The 19,317-nt window shown below is 44.4% G+C and overlaps 2 protein-coding genes across 3 annotated transcripts in view; both read right to left on the reverse strand.

Moving 5' to 3' along the window:
* Positions 1-14,896, reverse strand: part of MYO5B (myosin VB) — a 230,548-nt gene extending 215,652 nt beyond the window's left edge. The window contains exon 1 of one of the 2 annotated variants that reach the window (XM_075840980.1): positions 14,610-14,896. In XM_075840980.1, the coding sequence (XP_075697095.1) occupies positions 14,610-14,648 (39 nt within the window). In that variant the 5' untranslated portion in view covers positions 14,649-14,896. Of the gene's footprint in view, positions 1-13,217; positions 13,842-14,609 lie in introns of those variants that run through there. The other variant, XM_075840976.1, reaches the window with a different exon arrangement.
* Positions 14,897-17,590: 2,694 nt separating this feature from the next.
* The window catches only part of CFAP53 (cilia and flagella associated protein 53), a 35,483-nt gene continuing 33,756 nt past the window's right edge, over positions 17,591-19,317 (reverse strand). Inside the window, exon 9 of the mRNA XM_075854966.1 lies at positions 17,591-18,079. Within this exon, the coding sequence (XP_075711081.1) occupies positions 17,839-18,079 (241 nt within the window). The 3' untranslated portion in view covers positions 17,591-17,838. The remainder of the gene's footprint in view (positions 18,080-19,317) is intronic.

Below are 19,317 nucleotides of genomic sequence, written 5' to 3' on the forward strand. Positions count from 1 at the left end.
AGGGGGGCAGTATTATATAGTAGTAATATTCTTGTACATAGGGGGAAGTATTATAGTAGTAATATTCTTGTACATAGGGGGCAGTATTATAGTAGTTATATTCTTGTACATAGGGATCAGTATTATAGTAGTTATATTCTTGTATATAGGAGGCAGTATTATAGTAGTTATATTCTTGTACATAGGGGGCAGTATTATAGTCGTTATATTCTTGTACATAGGGGGCAGTATTATAGTAGTAATATTCTTGTACATAGGGGACAGTATTATAGTAGTTATATTCTTTTACATAGGGGTAGTATTATAGTAGTTATATTCTTGTATATAGGGGCAGTATTATAGTAGTTATATTCTTGTACATAGGGAGCAGTATTATAGAAGTTATATTCTTGTACATAGGGGTAGTATTGTAATAGTTATATACTTGTACATAGGAGGAGTATTATAGTAGTTATATTCTTGTACATAGGGGGCAGTATTATAGTAGTTATATCCTTGTACATAGGGGCAGTATTATAGTGGTTATATTCTTGTACATAGGAGGCAGTATTGTAGTAGTTATATTCTTGTACATAGGGGACAATATTATAGTAGTTATATTCTTGTACATAGGAGCAGTATTATAGTAGTTATATTCTTGTACATAGGAGGAAGTATTATAGTAGTTATATTCTTGTATATAGGGGGTAGTATTATAGTAGTTATATTCTTGTACATAGGAGGCAGTATTATAGTAGTTATATCCTTGTACATAGAGGGCAGTATTATAGTAGTTATATTATTGTTCATAGGGACAGTATTATAGTAGTTATATTCTTGTACACAGGGGACAGTATTATAGTAGTTATATTCTTGTACATAGGGGCAGTATTATAGTGGTTATATTCTTGTACATAGGGGGCAGTATTATAGTAGTTATATCCTTATATATAGGAGGCAGTATTGTAGTAGTTATATTCTTGTACATAGGGGACAGTATTATAGTAGTTATATTCTTGTACATAGGGGGCAGTATTATAGTAGTTATATCCTTGTACATAGAGGGCAGTATTATAGTAGTTATATTATTGTTCATAGGGACAGTATTATAGTAGTTATATTCTTGTACACAGGGGACAGTATTATAGTAGTTATATTCTTGTACATAGGGGGCAGTATTATAGTAGTTATATCCTTATATATAGGAGGCAGTATTATAGTAGTTATATTCTTGTACATAGGAGGCAGTATTATATTCGTTATATTCTTGTACATAGGAGGAAGTATTATAGTAGTTATATTCTTGTACATAGGAGGCAGTATTATAGTAGTTATATTCTTATACATATGGGCAGTATTAGGGTATGTTCACACGGCCAAATTTCAGACGTATACGAGGCGTATTATGCCTCGTTTTACGTCTGAAAATAGGGCTGCAATACGTCGGCAAACATCTGCCCATTCATTTGAATGGGTTTGCCGACGTACTGTGCAGACGACCTGTTATTTACGAGTCGTCGTTTGACAGCTGTCAAACGACGACCCGTAAATTCACTGCCTCGGCAAAGAAGTGCAGGGCACTTCTTTCAGACGTTTTTGGAGCTGTTTTCTCATAGACTCCAATGAAAACAGCTCCAAAAACGAGTTGGTAAAAAAATGAGTTGGTAAAAATGCGAGTTGGTAAAAAACGTCTGAAAAGCAGGGTCTGTTTTCCCTTGAAAACAGCTCTGGATTTTCAGACGTTTTGGTTGACTACGTGTGAACATACCCTAAGGGTATGTTCACACGGCCAAATTTCAGACGTATACGAGGCGTATTATGCCTCGTTTTACGTCTGAAAATATGTCTACAATACGTCGGCAAACATCTGCCCATTCATTTGAATGGGTTTGCCGACGTACTGTGCAGACGACCTGTTATTTACGCGTCGTCGTTTGACAGCTGTCAAACGACGACTCGTAAAAATACAGCCTCGTCAAAAGAAGTGCAGGACACTTCTTTCAGACGTTTTTGGAGCTGTTTTCTCATAGACTCCAATGAAAACAGCTCCAAAAACGAGTTGGTAAAAAAATGAGTTGGTAAAAATGCGAGTTGGTAAAAAACGTCTGAAAAGCAGGGTCTGTTTTCCCTTGAAAACAGCTCTGGATTTTCAGACGTTTTGGTTGACTACGTGTGAACATACCCTTATAGTAGTTATATTCTTGTACATAGGAGGCAGTATTAGGGTATGTTCACACGGCCAAATTTCAGACGTATACGAGGCGTATTATGCCTCGTTTTACGTCTGAAAATAGGGCTGCAATACGTCGGCAAACATCTGCCCATTCATTTGAATGGGTTTGCCGACGTACTGTGCAGACGACCTGTAATTTACGCGTCGTCGTTTGACAGCTGTCAAACGACGACTCGTAAATTTACTGCCTCGGCAAAGAAGTGCAGGGCACTTCTTTGCCACGTAATTTGAGCCGTTCTTCATTGAAATCAATGAAGCATGGCTCAAGGTTTACGAGCGTCTCAGACGGCTCGCAAATTACGAGGAGGAGCATTTAGGGTATGTTCACACGTAGTCAACCAAAACGTCTGAAAATCCAGAGCTGTTTTCAGGGGAAAACAGACCCTGCTTTTCAGACGTTTTTTACCAACTCGCATTTTTACCAACTCATTTTTTTACCAACTCGTTTTTGGAGCTGTTTTCATTGGAGTCTATGAGAAAACAGCTCCAAAAACGTCTGAAAGAAGTGTCCTGCACTTCTTTGCCGAGGCAGTGAATTTACGGGTCGTCGTTTGACAGCTGTCAAACGACGACTCGTAAATAACAGGTCGTCTGCACAGTACGTCGGCAAACCCATTCAAATGAATGGGCAGATGTTTGCCGACGTATTGCAGCCCTATTTTCAGACGTAAAACGAGGCATAATACGCCTCGTATACGTCTGAAATTTGGCCGTGTGAACATACCCTCAGGGTATGTTCACACGCTGAGAGGCAGTTACGTGTGAAAAGACAGACTGTTAACAGCTGCCTCGTTTCACACGTAAAAGCTCCTCCTCGTAATTTACGAGGCATCTGAGACGCTCGTAAACCTTGAGCCGTGCTTCATTGATTTCAATGAGGAACGGCTCAAATTACGTGGCAAAGAAGTGCCCTGCACTTCTTTGCCGAGGCAGTAAATTTACGGGTCGTCGTTTGACAGCTGTCAAACGACGACTCGTAAATAACAGGTCGTCTGCACAGTACGTCGGCAAACCCATTCAAATGAATGGGCAGATGTTTGCCGACGTATTGCAGCCCTATTTTCAGACGTAAAACGAGGCATTATACGCCTCGTATACGTCTGAAATTTGGCCGTGTGAACATACCCTCACGTGTGAAACGAGGCAGCTGTTAACAGTCTGTCTTTTCACACGTAACTGCCTCTCAGCGTGTGAACATACCCTTATAGTAGTTATATTCTTATACATAGGGGCAGTATTATAGTAGTTATATTCTTGTACATAGGAGCAGTATTATAGTAGTTATATTCTTGTACATAGGGGACATTATTATAGTAGTTATATTCTTGTACATAGGAGCAGTATTATAGTAGTTATATTCTTGTACATAGGAGGCAGTATTATGGTAGTTATATTCTTGTACATAGGGGGCAGTATTATAGTAGGTATATCCTTGTACATAGAGGGCAGTATTATAGTAGTTATATTCTTGTACATAGGGGACAGTATTATATTAGGTATATTCTTGTACATAGGGGCAGTATTATAGTAGTTATATTCTTGTATATAGAGGCAGTATTATAGTAGTTATATTCTTGTACATAGGGGACAGTATTATATTAGGTATATTCTTGTACATAGGGGCAGTATTATAGTAGTTATATTCTTGTATATAGGAGGCAGTATTATAGTAGTTATATTCTTGTATATAGGAGGCAGTATTATAGTAGTTATATTCTTGTACATAGGAGGCAGTATTATAGTGGTTATATTCTTGTACATAGGAGGCAGTATTATAGTAGTTATATTCTTGTACATAGGAGGCAGTATTATAGTAGTTATATTCTTGTACATAGGAGCAGTATTATAGTAGTTATATTATTGTACAAAGGGGGTAGTATTATAGTAGTTATATTCTTGTACATAGGAGGTTTCAGCAGATACATGTTATTCATTTCTGAATTAAAAGTTGTACAATTTTCCATTATTTTCTGTATTTAATATCTCTACTTGCTGTCAGTCCATAAGAACTTGCATGGTTTGCTCCCAGGAGATAGAAATTTGTTCTGGTCATATGATGGACACACAGGTGCATGGTTTGTTACAGGACACAGAAGTCTGCTAAATATACTGTAACGAGCCGTGCACCTGTGTGATCGCATGACCAAGACAGATTTTGATCCCCTAAAAGTAAACAAAGGAGGTTTCAATTGACTGACAGCAAGCAGAGATCTTGAAAAATGTAAGGAGTTGAAACATAAGGTATATTAGAGAATTGTATATCTTTTTATTACAGAATAAATAACCTTTGCTTGCTGAAACTAAAATGCTAGTTATACAAGAACATCTGAGACATAATTCATGACATAAATGCTGACTGTGGTGAATGAACTCCTATGGAAATAAAATAAATTCTCTAGTATTATATATTGCAAGAGTATGTTCACATGCGACAGATTCCTTGCAGAAATTTCTGAAACTGGAAAAAAAACATTCCATAAATCTGAATAGGGTTGTTTCTGCTGCATGCGCATTTCATTTTTACAATTCAGATGCATGGTACAGAATTTCTTACCCGCAGAAATTGTTCACATGGGGAGGAATTTTCTGCGCGCAGAATTAAAAACCACATCGCAGAAAAAAATGAAGTGACGTGTCACTTTTTGAAGCGGTTTCTAACCATGATGGGTAGCCAAAATCCGCTGCAGTTTAAACTGTAAAATTGCAGCAGAAATCACAGGGTTTCTGCCACGGATTCTCGGCCATATCCATGTTGGATTTTTCCACATGAAAAAAATCGTCCGTTTGACATCCTACGGATGTTCTCAGCGTATTTCCCACTTTTCAATGTAGGGCCTTGTTCACACAGTGTTGATTTGATGCCACTCAATATAGTAAGTGAAAAATGTTACGAGCTACTAAGAGGAGTCCGGGACGGGAGACATCCAGCGCATTGGGTACGTGAAGCCGAGGTCAGTACAACTCGCTTCACTGCGCCCGATGCCGCTTTCGACACTGATCTCAGTAATGTGTAAGTTATTATTAACTATTTCCCGAAGAGCCAGATTTGACGTGGACAGGTTTGGAACACTAAGCCCAGCAGAATAATGGCATGCTGGTGGCTTAGTGGCCAAAAAAACCTAGTGACAAGTTCCTACCTTTATATATTTCTTTTGTTTAGGTTCTGTTCTTGGTTTGGCTTAAAAAAACACATGCAGAACTTGCTTCAAATCTGGACTGTGTGAACAAGGCCTTGAAGGGGTGAAATCCGCCGCAAAATCCACAGATTTTGCTGTGGAGTCGCTGTGAAAATGCTGCGTATTCGCGTGTGCCTTTGGTTCTCCATCACACACATTTTTTCAATGCGTGTTTGGTGATATTTTCTATAGGTGTTCCTATAGAGAGACCAATGGGAAAAACACCTCACACCTAGAGAATGTTGTTGTCTAAATACAACGCCACAGACCCCAAAACCGCTACCAAAAAAACCCACAAACCAAATTGCCGCGTATGTAGGCATTCTTATACTCTGTTATAGACTTTAAAGTAACGTACGGCGGCGGCATTTTTGGGCAAAAAAACGCGGATAGAAATACCATTAAAAATGTGAGTAACCGCTGTGTGTGATCCGGCCTAGTCATGTTCATCAATCCGCAATGGTTTGTCTGTGGACGGCCGACGAGAGCCATCGATATAAGGAAGTATTAAAAGAGCAGACAATCTCCGTCCTAATCCCTAGGAATATCAATTGCTGAGGGGGAGCTCTAACATAATCTGAGTCAACACCACATTGGAAGATGCAGAAACTCGGAAACGGAGCTCATTACACGGTGCTCTAAATTAAAGCTCCTGGAAAATCGAAATTCCCTAGTGGAATGATAATATGGTTATAGCGCCTGTAAACCGCATTGCTACTGTGGCGGGATAAAATCCCTGAAATCCTTCAGCAGAGTGGATTAAACCGCACGGGCAACTTTTAGATGTAAGTAAAATTCCCTGCGATCTACCGGTTAATTTAAAATATCGTGTGACTGTGTAAAGATATGAGATAAACGCCCTAAAGGCCCTTTTACACAGTCAAACGGGTGTTCATACAAATACTTGTTCCTGATCATTGCAGTGTGTAAACAGGGCAACGATCAGCCGACGATCAGCATTCATCAGCTGATCGGATCTTTTATGCGGCCAATAAAACGGTCGCTAGTCGGCAGCGCATCTCCCTGTGTAAACAGGGAGATGCGCTGCCGATATGATTAAAATGTATGCGGATGAGCGATCGTAGTACCGAACGTTGGTCCCCATACATTACTCCTTGTGAAAGGAGCAAACGAGCGCCAATCAACCTGCGCTTATTTTTACGTGAATGTGCTACCGCTTGTCTATAATAGCTGAATGCTGTAATCCTGTAGCCCATTAATGTGTAGCTTGCAGCTTTTCACGATGATTAGGAGCAAATCTATTAATAGTTCTATTGAGGATTAGGATTTATGTAATATATTATATTTTTTATATTGGAATTCCTCAGCACTTTTAAGATCTCTGCTTGTCAGTGGTGAATGGAAACATTTTTGTTTACATCCAGAGGATGAAAACCTGTCCCTACCTAGTGTAGCAAACTCTCAGCCCCGAGAAATATTAGGCCTGTGTAGGTTTTTAGCCCGTGGATGTAAATTATGAATCATCCCGTTCAGTGACAGCAAGCAGAGATCTAAAAAAATTGTGAAAAATAGAAACGCCAAAAGGGCAGATTTATTGTTCATACGGCAGTCTTAGGGCGGATTCAGACGAACGTGTATTGCATCCGTGCCGGCAGCGTGGTTTTCACGCCGCTCGCGCGGACCTAGAGAAGTCTATGGGGCAGTGCAGACAGTCCGTGAGTTTTGCGCAGCATTAGTCCGCTGCGTAAAACTCGCGACATGTTCTATGTGTCTGCGTTTTTCGCACATCACGCACCCATTGAAGTCATTGGGTGCGTGAAAATCACGCGCGCCACACGGAAGCACTTCCGTGGGACAAGCGTTATTCGCGCAATAACAGTAAAAGAATGAATGTAAACAGAAAAGCACCACGTGCTTTTCTGTTTACAAACATCCAAACGAAGTGTCATAAAGATGGCGGCTGCGCGAAAAGCACACAGCCGCGCATCCATATGAACAGGGCACACGGAGCTGTCAAGTGCCTTTTGTGCACACAAAACTCTGCGGTTTTTGCGTGCGCAAAAACGGCACGTTCGTCTGAATCAGCCCTTAGGCTAAGGGTATGTTCACACGGCGGGGGTCCGTAACGGCTGAAATTACGGGGATGTTTCAGCCTGAAAACATCCCCGTAATTTCAGCCGTACCGGCATGTGCAGGCGCTTGAACGCCGCGTCAATTACGGCCGTAATTAGCGCTGCTATTCATTGGAGTCAATGAATAGCGGCTCCAATTACGGCCAAAGAAGTGACAGGTCACTTCTTCTACGCGGGCGTCTATTTACGCGCCGTCATTTGACAGCGGCGCGTAAATATACGCCTCGTGTGAACAGACAAACGTCTGCCCATTGCTTTCAATGGGCAGATGTTTGTCAGCGCTATTGAGGCGCTATTTTCAGACGTTATTCGGGGCAAAAACGCCCGAATTACGTCCGTAAATAGGCCGTGTGAACATACCCTAAGTTCACATGTAGTGCAAACTCTGCAGAATTTTCATCCAGAATTCCCGTACAGCAATTTCGTAGCCTATTACAGTAGCAGAAAAAAGATTGTCATTTCAACAAACCTCATCCACAAAAATACCCAGAAAAAAAAAAAAAAGTGTGGAAATTGACCTGCAGTGCGGATTCTCAATCTGCAGAATGTCAATTTTTCTCGCGAAAAACTATTCAGAATTGACACACAGAAAATAAATGGTCAGAGATTCTGAGGTGTTTACGATACGTCTTAGTCCGAACACCACAGGAGTAAGATGCGTCTAATATATTACGAGGCGCACGCATTTAAACAAATTTTCCACATTTTCTGCGGTCTATGCGCCAGAAAGTGAAAACCTACGACGGCTACGGGCGTATATTTCAACTATTATATATGCCATTTTCTAGCGTAAATTATAGTGAATTTGTAGGGCTGCGGATGACCCCACTCCCTTACGCTAAGCCCCACCCACTTTCAGAAAAAGAGGCGGGGTGGCGTAATACTGCAAAAAGCCGCAAATTATTGCACAAATATGGTGTGCGCAATAAAGCCCCATGTACATGACGTACTTTTTATCTGTAATTAGGGATGAAATTGCGAACCCATTCATTTCTATTGGCCACAGACACCTTTCCGTATATATGTGTCCGTGCCGTATAAATGATCCGCAAAATATAGAACGTGTCCTATTCTTATCCGAAATTGAGTTACGGACTCGTCCATACAAGTCTATAAGCGCTTCCGGAATTGCGGACAGATACGGATGTGTATTCGTAGCCATCGGATCCGTATTTGCGGACAGTAAAAGCCTTACGATCGTGTGCATGAGGCCTTATTTGTAACTTTTTTTTACGCCATAATACTGGCCTATAGCCGTTCTATCCCCCTAAAGTATATTAGAACCCCTTTTTAAGGCATTCCTTGAAATCTTTTGAAAACTGACTCCAAACTGGATCTCCGCAGATATTTTGTAACTCTCCAGTATAATGAACACGTGCAGCCAAGCTTCCATTATGGCTAACTATTGACAACCACAATAACAAGGCATTTTGTTATTCCATCTCCAAAAACAACATGGTGCAATCCACAATTACAGCAGAGACGGAGTTAAAATGGAAATTGGAATAAAAAAATAAATGTATAATATCATCAGAACTGGATACAATGGGGGATATTGTTTTAACTCTAGTGTAAAGGAAAGGTGGAGAAATTAGCCATAGCAACCAATCAGGTCGCTGCTTTCATTTATACAATGGCCTTAGGAAAATGAGAGCTGGAATTTGACTGGTTGAATCTGCTAAACTAGTTTTGGTAAGTGACCCCCAATATTAAAGGATATGTACACGTAACTATGACCTATTAGGCCAGTTTATGGCGGCTGTAATATGGCTGCATTTTAACGACCGCGTTACGCCCTCACAACATAACCGTACCTCCGGCAGCTCTACTGAATAAAGATCTCCATAGGCTTCTATGATAATCTAATGCACATAGCAAAGCTAGGCTGGTCACAAAACTGAGGTACCACAAGCTGCTCCAACTGTATGAGATGAGAATGCTCAGAAATAAATGACACAATTCAGCAGAGTCTGAGCCAAGGGGCTGCAACCTCCTGCTGTTGTGAAACTACAACTCCCAAAATACAGGCTGTCAGGGCAGGACGAGCTGGGAGTTGTAGTTTCACAATAGTAGGAGAGCCGCAGGTTACAGATCACTTGACAGGATACATATATTCAAAGAGTACGAGTGAGCCCAGTACAGACAGGTGACGCGTACGAGTGACCCCAGTACAGACAGGTGACGCCTACGAGTGACCCCAGTACAGACAGGTGACGCCTACGAGTGACCCCAGTACAGACAGGTGACGCCTACGAGTGACCCCAGTACAGACAGGTGACGCCTACGAGTGACCCCAGTACAGACAGGTGACGCCTACGAGTGACCCCAGTACAGACAGGTGACACCTACGAGTGACCCCAGTACAGACAGGTGACGCGAACGAGTGACCCCAGTACAGACAGGTGACGCGAACGAGTGCCCCCAGTACAGACAGGTGAAGCGAACGAGTGCCCCCAGTACAGACAGGTGACGCGAACGAGTGAGCCCAGTACAGACAGGTGACGCGAACGAGTGAGCCCAGTACAGACAGGTGACGCGAACGAGTGAGCCCAGTACAGACAGGTGACGCGAACGAGTGAGCCCAGTACAGACAGGTGACGCCTACGAGTGACCCCAGTACAGACAGGTGACGCCTACGAGTGACCCCAGTACAGACAGGTGACGCCTACGAGTGACCCCAGTACAGACAGGTGACGCCTACGAGTGACCCCAGTACAGACAGGTGACGCCTACGAGTGACCCCAGTACAGACAGGTGACGCCTACGAGTGACCCCAGTACAGACAGGTGACGCCTACGAGTGACCCCAGTACAGACAGGTGACGCCTACGAGTGACCCCAGTACAGACAGGTGACGCCTACGAGTGACCCCAGTACAGACAGGTGACACCTACGAGTGACCCCAGTACAGACAGGTGACGCGAACGAGTGACCCCAGTACAGACAGGTGACGCGAACGAGTGCCCCCAGTACAGACAGGTGACGCGAACGAGTGAGCCCAGTACAGACAGGTGACGCGAACGAGTGAGCCCAGTACAGACAGGTGACGCGAACGAGTGAGCCCAGTACAGACAGGTGACGCGAACGAGTGAGCCCAGTACAGACAGGTGACGCGAACGAGTGAGCCCAGTACAGACAGGTGACGCGAACGAGTGAGCCCAGTACAGACAGGTGACGCGAACGAGTGAGCCCAGTACAGACAGGTGACGCCTACGAGTGAGCCCAGTACAGACAGGTGACGCCTACGAGTGACCCCAGTACAGACAGGTGACGCCTACGAGTGACCCCAGTACAGACAGGTGACGCCTACGAGTGACCCCAGTACAGACAGGTGACGCGAACGAGTGACCCCAGTACAGACAGGTGACGCCTACGAGTGACCCCAGTACAGACAGGTGACGCCTACGAGTGACCCCAGTACAGACAGGTGACGCCTACGAGTGACCCCAGTACAGACAGGTGACACCTACGAGTGACCCCAGTACAGACAGGTGACGCGAACGAGTGACCCCAGTACAGACAGGTGACGCCTACGAGTGACCCCAGTACAGACAGGTGACGCGAACGAGTGCCCCCAGTACAGACAGGTGACGCGAACGAGTGCCCCCAGTACAGACAGGTGACGCGAACGAGTGAGCCCAGTACAGACAGGTGACGCGAACGAGTGAGCCCAGTACAGACAGGTGACGCGAACGAGTGAGCCCAGTACAGACAGGTGACGCGAACGAGTGAGCCCAGTACAGACAGGTGACGCGAACGAGTGAGCCCAGTACAGACAGGTGACGCGAACGAGTGAGCCCAGTACAGACAGGTGACGCGAACGAGTGAGCCCAGTACAGACAGGTGACGCGAACGAGTGAGCCCAGTACAGACAGGTGACGCGAACGAGTGAGCCCAGTACAGACAGGTGACGCGAACGAGTGAGCCCAGTACAGACAGGTGACGCGAACGAGTGAGCCCAGTACAGACAGGTGACGCGTACGAGTGAGCCCAGTACAGACAGGTGACGCGTACGAGTGAGCCCAGTACAGACAGGTGCCGCGTACGAGTGAGCCCAGTACAGACAGCTGACGCGTACGAGTGACCCCAGTATAGACAGGTGACGCGTACGAGTGAGCCCAGTACAGACAGGTGACGCGCACGAGTGAGCCCAGTACAGACAGGTGACATCTACGAGTGACCCCAGTATAGACAGGTGACATCTACGAGTGACCCCAGTATAGACAGGTGAAATGTATCAGTGACCCAAGTATAGACAGTTGGTACATATATGTCATGTCAGTATGGACAGGTGAAGCACAATGACCCTAAGATAACATGTATGACATCACCTCTACAGACAGTGTACCCAGCGCTATATCACCAGTACAGCCAGTTTACCCAGAGCTATATCACCAGTACAGCCAGTGTACCCAGCACTATATCACCAGTACAGCCAGTTTACCCAGAGCTATATCACCAGTACAGCCAGTGTAGCCAGCACTATATCACCAGTACAGCCAGTTTACCCAGAGCTATATCACCAGTACAGCCAGAGCTATATCACCAGTACAGCCAGTGTACCCAGCACTATATCACCAGTGTACCCAGCAGTATATCACCAGTACTGCCAGTGTACCCAGCACTATATCACCAGTACTGCCAGTGTACCCAGCACTATATCACCAGTACTGCCAGTGTACCCAGCACACTATCACCAGTACAGCCAGTGTACCCAGCACTATATCACCAGTGTACACAGCAGTATATCACCAGTACTGCCAGTGTACCCAGCACACTATCACCAGTACTGCCAGTGTACCCAGCACACTATCACCAGTACAGCCAGTGTACCCAGCGCTATATCACCAGTACTGCCAGTGTACCCAGCACACTATCACCAGTACTGCCAGTGTACCCAGCACACTATCACCAGTACTGCCAGTGTACCCAGAGCTAGATCACCAGTACAGCCAGTTTACCCAGCACTAGATCACCAGTACAGCCAGTTTACCCAGAGCTATATCACCAGTACAGCCAGTTTACCCAGCACTATATCACCAGTACAGCCAGTTTACGCAGCACTATATCACCAGTACAGCCAGTTTACGCAGCACTATATCACCAGTACAGCCAGTGTACCCAGCACTATATCACCAGTACTGCCAGTGTACCCAGCACACTATCACCAGTACTGCCAGTGTACCCAGCACACGATCACAAGTACAGCCAGTGTACCCAGCACTAGATCACCAGTGAACCCAACACTAGATCACCAGTGTTCCCAGCACTAGATCACCAGTGTACCCAGCACTAGATCACCAGTACAGCCAGTGTACCCAGCACTAGATCACGAGTACAGCCAGTGTACCCAGCACTAGATCACCAGTGTACCCAGCACTAGATCACCAGTACAGCCAGTGTACCCAGCACTAGATCACCAGTACAGCCAGTGTACCCAGCACTAGATCACCAGCACTGCCAGTGTACCCAGCACTAGATCACCAGTACTGCCAGTGTACCCAGCACTAGATCACCAGTACAGCCAGTGTACCCAGCACTAGATCACCAGAACACCCAGCACTAGATCACCAGTACACCCAGCACTAGATCACCAGTACACCCAGCACTAGATCACCAGTACACCCAGCACTAGATCACCAGTACACCCAGCACTAGATCACCAGTGTGTAACCAGTAAGGTCGGTGTGCTCGGCGCTGTCACCTGGACATAAAGTTGCTACGCCGGAGGACTCACCCGGGAGTAGAGCTCGTACACAGACATGTTGAGTCCCGGCGCAGATCACTGGGCGCTCTCCATACGGTGATCCTGGCTCCCGCCGCTGTCGGCGACCTTTACCTCCAAGTCCCGGCAATGAGTAATCCCCGTCCCCGGGCTCCTGCCGCCGCCTTCAGTCACTGGCTCCACCTTACGCCGCTCCCTGCACAGGTGTGGGAGGAGAGAAGCTCCCAGCCTACCGTACACAGCACACCCTGCAATCACACTACACATCACCGTACACAGCACACACTGCAATCACACTACACATCACCGTACACAGCACACACTGCAATCACACTACACATCACTGTACACCGTACACAGCACACACTGCAATCACACAGCACACACTACTGTACACAGCACACACTGCAATCACACAGCACAGACTACTGTACACAGCACACACTGCAATCACACTACACATCACCGTACACAGCACACACTGCAATCACACTACACATCACCGTACACAGCACACACTGCAATCACACTACACATCACTGTACACCGTACACAGCACACACTGCAATCACACAGCACACACTACTGTACACAGCACACACTGCAATCACACAGCACACACTACTGTACACAGCACACACTGCAATCACACTACACATCACCGTACACAGCACACACTGCAATCACACCACACATCACCGTACACAGCACACACTGCAATCACACAGCACACACTACTGTACACACTACTGTACACAGCAATCACACTACACAGCACACACTGCAATCACACTACACATCACCGTATACAGCACACACTGCAATCACACTACACATCACCGTACACAGCACACACTGCAATCACACTACACATCACCGTACACAGCACACACTGCAATCACACAGCACACACTGCAATCACACTACACATCACCGTACACAGCACACACTGCAATCACACTACATATCACCGTACACAGCACAAACTGCAATCACACTACATATCACAGTACACAGCACACACTGCAATCACACTACACACACACCACTGTGCACAGCACACACTGCAATCACACTACACACACACCACGGTACACAGCACACACTGCAATCACACTACACATCACCATACACAGCACACACTGCAATCATACTACACATCACCGTACCCCGCACACACACCACTGTGCACAGCACACACTGCAATCACACTCCACACTCCACCGTTGCAGTGTGTTGTACAGTGGTATGTGTGTGTTTTGTATGAAGTATTGTGCAGTGGGATTAGTGTGTGTGTGTGTGTGTGTGTGTGTGTGTGTGTGTGTGTGTGTGTGTGTGTGTGTGTGTGTGTATTTTAGGCCTCATACACTTGGCGGTATTACCCGCATGCAGCGTTTACTGTACCTCCATATGTCTCCAAGTTCCTATAAATAATTGCGTCATTATCCATCACTTCGCTCAGCGGTTTCTGTCACTGCCATAGAGTTTGAATGGAGTGGCAGCGCGCACAATTGCTACCCGCTTCATTAAATCTGTCCTTGCCATAATCGTTCTAGAGAGGGGTGGGGGTCCCAGTGGTCGAATCACCACCAATCTAACATTTATCTCCTATTCATTGGACAGCTAATATAAGTTTGTGACTGGAATAAAACCATTTAATGGCTCTAGGGGAATATTAACAATTGTCTGTGAGTAACGTAAAGGCGAAGAAATCACCTAGTTGAAAAAATGTGTAGGAACCAGTGATACAACTAATATACGGCGTAATGATATAAATGTAACGTTATACGCTGCACCTTTATGATCAAGTTTGCCGCTTCATTCTGTTTACAAATATTTTCAGCTTGTTGCGCCCTCTAGTGTCCTGTTTGATAAATGATCACTTCTCCTTTAATAATCAGTTTATAAAAGTGCAGCAGGCAAATGGATTTGTATTCCATACATTAGCGAATCCAATTAGAGGGGTATTCCGAACTTAGACATTTACACAGGGTATGCAATAAATGTGTGATGCCAACTCTGGCACCTGCATCTATATTGAGAATAAGGGTCATCCGAACCCCATTTTGCCTGGTAAAACGAGTGTTGGGTGTGACCCTTGTTCTCGATATAGGTGCAGGTCAAAGAGCTGGGACCCATAAATGTCTAAGTTGGGAATACCCCTTTAACCTTTTAAATTCAACACCATTCCTAAGCTGCCATTCACTGTAGTCCCCCTTTATGTTGCCATTGCAGTAGGGCAAACACAGAAACCCGAGGGCCCCTGTGCAAAAACATTATATGGGCCCCTTGCTCTAATATAGTCCAGCCCTCATAACTCTTGTACGGTGGCGGTGAGCCCCCTTACCTACTAGGACTTGTAGTACGTTCACCCCTACATTACAGCATGTCAGAGAAGATGGGGTTTGGATCCAGCACAGACGATTCAATAAAATGGAGGAAGTTTTTCCAAGTTTAATGGGCCAATATTTTGGCTAGTTAAAATCAGGAGTAAAGAGCACAGCGTGACATCCTGATAGTGTAGGGAAAAAAAAAAAGGGTGATAATGGTTGATAAGAAGCCTACGCGTTTCAGACGCTGCGAGCGTCCTTAATCATGGCTGAAGCATTACAGCATGTCACTACAGATGTCATGTCACCGCTACAGACATTAACTGGATCCTGCAATTACCTGGCACTTGAGATGGGGAACTAGTGACCGGGAACTGCTCCATTTAATACCATTTGGAGCCACTTGTAAGGTTGGGAAGAGAAAACAAAAAAGTTATTGCTATATTCTCCACCAATAGTATTTTGTCCACAAAAACATAAGGTCCATTAGTCATGTGACATAGTCACGTGTCCGTAACAGCTACTAACTTTAGTGCTATAGGTGTACATGGTCAGGTGATCACAGGATATTACATCACCATGGATTCCAATTTGTAAAAGGTTAGTAGTTCCTCCAGATATAGCGCCACAATTGTCCATGGCTGTGTCTGGGAATGCAGCAATTTATTTTTTTTTTACTTAAATACCACACACAGCCCATGGACAGGAGTGGCACATACATTGACTACTGTTAGAAGTGTCCCTTGACAATAAGCTGATGACAAAGTATCCCCCTTCTTGGCTCCCCAGCGATCAACTGTAATCTGTAGGGAATCCTGCTGGTAAGTGTTCAATTTCCCTGCAGCGCCACCACAGGTGAAATTAAGCATTTCACAGTGCCTATTCATATCAATGTGTTGTCTGTGTAATGCATGACGAGACAGATCCTCCAGATCGAGAGACACTCTTTGTAACTGCTATCACTTCTGGCCAAGAGATGAAGATCCTGAACAGGGGACCCCCCCCCTCTATTAACTTCAGAATTCCCTAATAGTGTGTATGAAAATGGGTTTTCAAAACTAGACAACTCCTTTAAGTACTTTTATTTAAATGAAGAATTTTCTTTTTCCTTTTTTTCTGAACAATAGGGTAATGTCTTTATGTAAAATATTTTTAGGTCACATTTCTGTATTTCTGTACTATGAATTAAAAATGTCACCGGGAAAAATATTGTAAACAGCAAAGAAAGCGATCAAGGAGTTTGATATAAAGAACGGTAGTGGAGTGTGAGGGGTGTGAAGGGAAGGTCTCGGACCTTTAGCATGAACTGTGGTCGGTCCGGGAAATATGTCAGAAACACGGTCCGTATATCACGTACCAAACACGGCTGTCTGAATAAGACCTTAGGGTATGTCCACACATAGCGGGAGAAATTCACTGCGGATCACGCAGCCAAATCACATGCGTTGAAGGGCTGAAATGCGCTGTAAAAATCTGCAGCATTCCCTCAATTTCATGATGATTTTTATAGTAAAATATGAGTACGCCTATATACACGTTTTGTTTTTTGTGGTTAGTGGAGTTGGTTTCAAAAAGCAGCATGCACTAGGTATGACGTTTTTTTACTGCCGTTTTTCTCCATTGGCTACTCTATAGGACTTAAACGACAGGAAAAAGTATAACACCGCTAAAGACGCATGTGAAAAACACCTGAAGCGAATACCGTTTTTTTACATATGTATTAAAACGCAGAAAAACAAGTCTGTGTGATGGAGGCCTAAAACTGCCCTGGAAAAATGAAAGGTGCCCTGTGATTGGTTGCTAGGAGGCCATTTTTTCTCATGGCAAATAATATGGTCGACTTTTCTCAAAACAGGAAAACTGTCTTTGTTGCCCATAGCAACCAATCACAACACAGCTTTGATTTTTCCAGAGCACTATAAGAAATTAAAGCTGAGCTCTGATTGGTTGCTATGGGCAACAAAGGCATTTTTTCTGTCAGACAGTTTTAATAAGTTTCCTATGTGAAAAAAAAAATCATATCTGCAAATTCAGCCACAACTAAGTATTTTGGTATCTTTTTTTATTGAGTTTTGTTAACGGCCCCTTTTTATTGCATGATAAATCTCAGAAATTAACATACAAACATTCATGTGAATTTTGTGGAAACCCGACTTATTCTACTCCAACAAAACATTACCGATGAGCAATTGTGTGACAAGCAATTACCTCAATAGCTTCGGGGCTCACATGTATTCAACAATAGCATCTCAATAAAATGGGGTTATGTGGGATCTACTGCTGGTTATGGACAACGAGTGGGGTCATTGTGGTAACCAGTCTTTGGGGCTAGAGATACGTGTCCTTCTCAGGGGATGCACATGCTCTGGCCGGACATAAGGCCTCGAGAGGATATCCCGCAGCTTCTGCTGGTAGGAGTTCTCGGCTTGTAGTCCGGATTCATACTCTCTCTGTTCTGCGTCTTTTTCAGCCTCCCGCTGTAGTTGATGATAAGCTACCTGAGAGAGAAGTTGCTGCTGGTACTGCTTGGCACTCTTCATTTGCCTATACAGAGGGTTATAAATAAGGAAAATAAAATATGAAAGGCGTTTTCAGAAACAGTACAGATAAATGTGGAAAATGTTAGAGTTAGAGTCATAACCGTACCCCTCTTCCTGCGGGATCTTGAAGTCCCTCTTAAAACATATATCATGTACAACACATATCAATGTTATTGCACAATGATGTCATCAGAGAACAAACCCATGAGAAAAAAAAAAATATCTCATGTTATAGTGCTGATACTTTCTTATGTGACGTCATCATATATGTAAACTTATGACATCAATGCCAATTAGGTGTGGGCCCAGGTATAACTTTCACATGGAGGTCCAGAAGCTTTGAAGCAGATCTCCTACCTTATTAAGGCTGATCTCTCTCAATCTAAGGGCTCATGCACATGGCCGTATTACGGATCCATTTTGTACAGAGCCGTAATAGGGCTGCAATAGAATTCCATGGGGCCTCTAGTGTAGCTCAGTATGCCACCGATTTCATATGGAGTTTTTTCCATATGAATCTGACAGAAAAAAATATTAATGCTCCATTAAGACTCTGTATGTAGATATTCTCTCCAAGAAGCATTAATTCTAGGGGAGAAAATCCCCGTACACACAGAGTCCGACGGAGACTGTACGGCAGTGCACAGAGTCTGTATGGCACCTACTAAGGAGTGGTATAGGCTCCATGCAATGTCATTAGGCTCTATGCCCATTAGCAGTTAAGAGTTTTTTCCAGGACTTTAATATTGATGGCCTATTCTTAGGATAGGCCATAAAACTTTGATTGGTGGGGTCCAACTCTCAGCACCTCCACGGGACAGCTGAATAAAGGGGTTATGACTGGTACTGCAGTACAATTTCATTCACTTGAATGGGTTTAAACTGCAGTGATCAGTAGAACTTGGCACATCAACAACTGTATGCAGAGGCATAACTTGAAGCTCCTGGGCCCCAATGCAAAATCTATAACAGGGCCCTCACCTACCATATATAATTTATAATACTACTGTCTTTTTATGTGACTGAGGGGCTTTTGGGCCCCATCAGGCTCCAGGGCCTAGGTGCCACTGCTACCCCTGCACACTTTATAGCTACGCCTCTGACTGTTCGTACAGCACTGTGCCTGGGTAAACAAGGAAGGAGAAGCGGTGCTTGCTAAAGCGCCGCTTCCCCTTAGTTTAGATGATCAGCGAAGGTGCCGTTAGGCGGACCCCCACCAATAAAATATTTATGGCCTATCTT

The sequence above is a fragment of the Rhinoderma darwinii genome, chromosome 1 (genome assembly GCF_050947455.1).
Source record: "Rhinoderma darwinii isolate aRhiDar2 chromosome 1, aRhiDar2.hap1, whole genome shotgun sequence".
Lineage (NCBI taxonomy): Eukaryota > Metazoa > Chordata > Amphibia > Anura > Rhinodermatidae > Rhinoderma > Rhinoderma darwinii.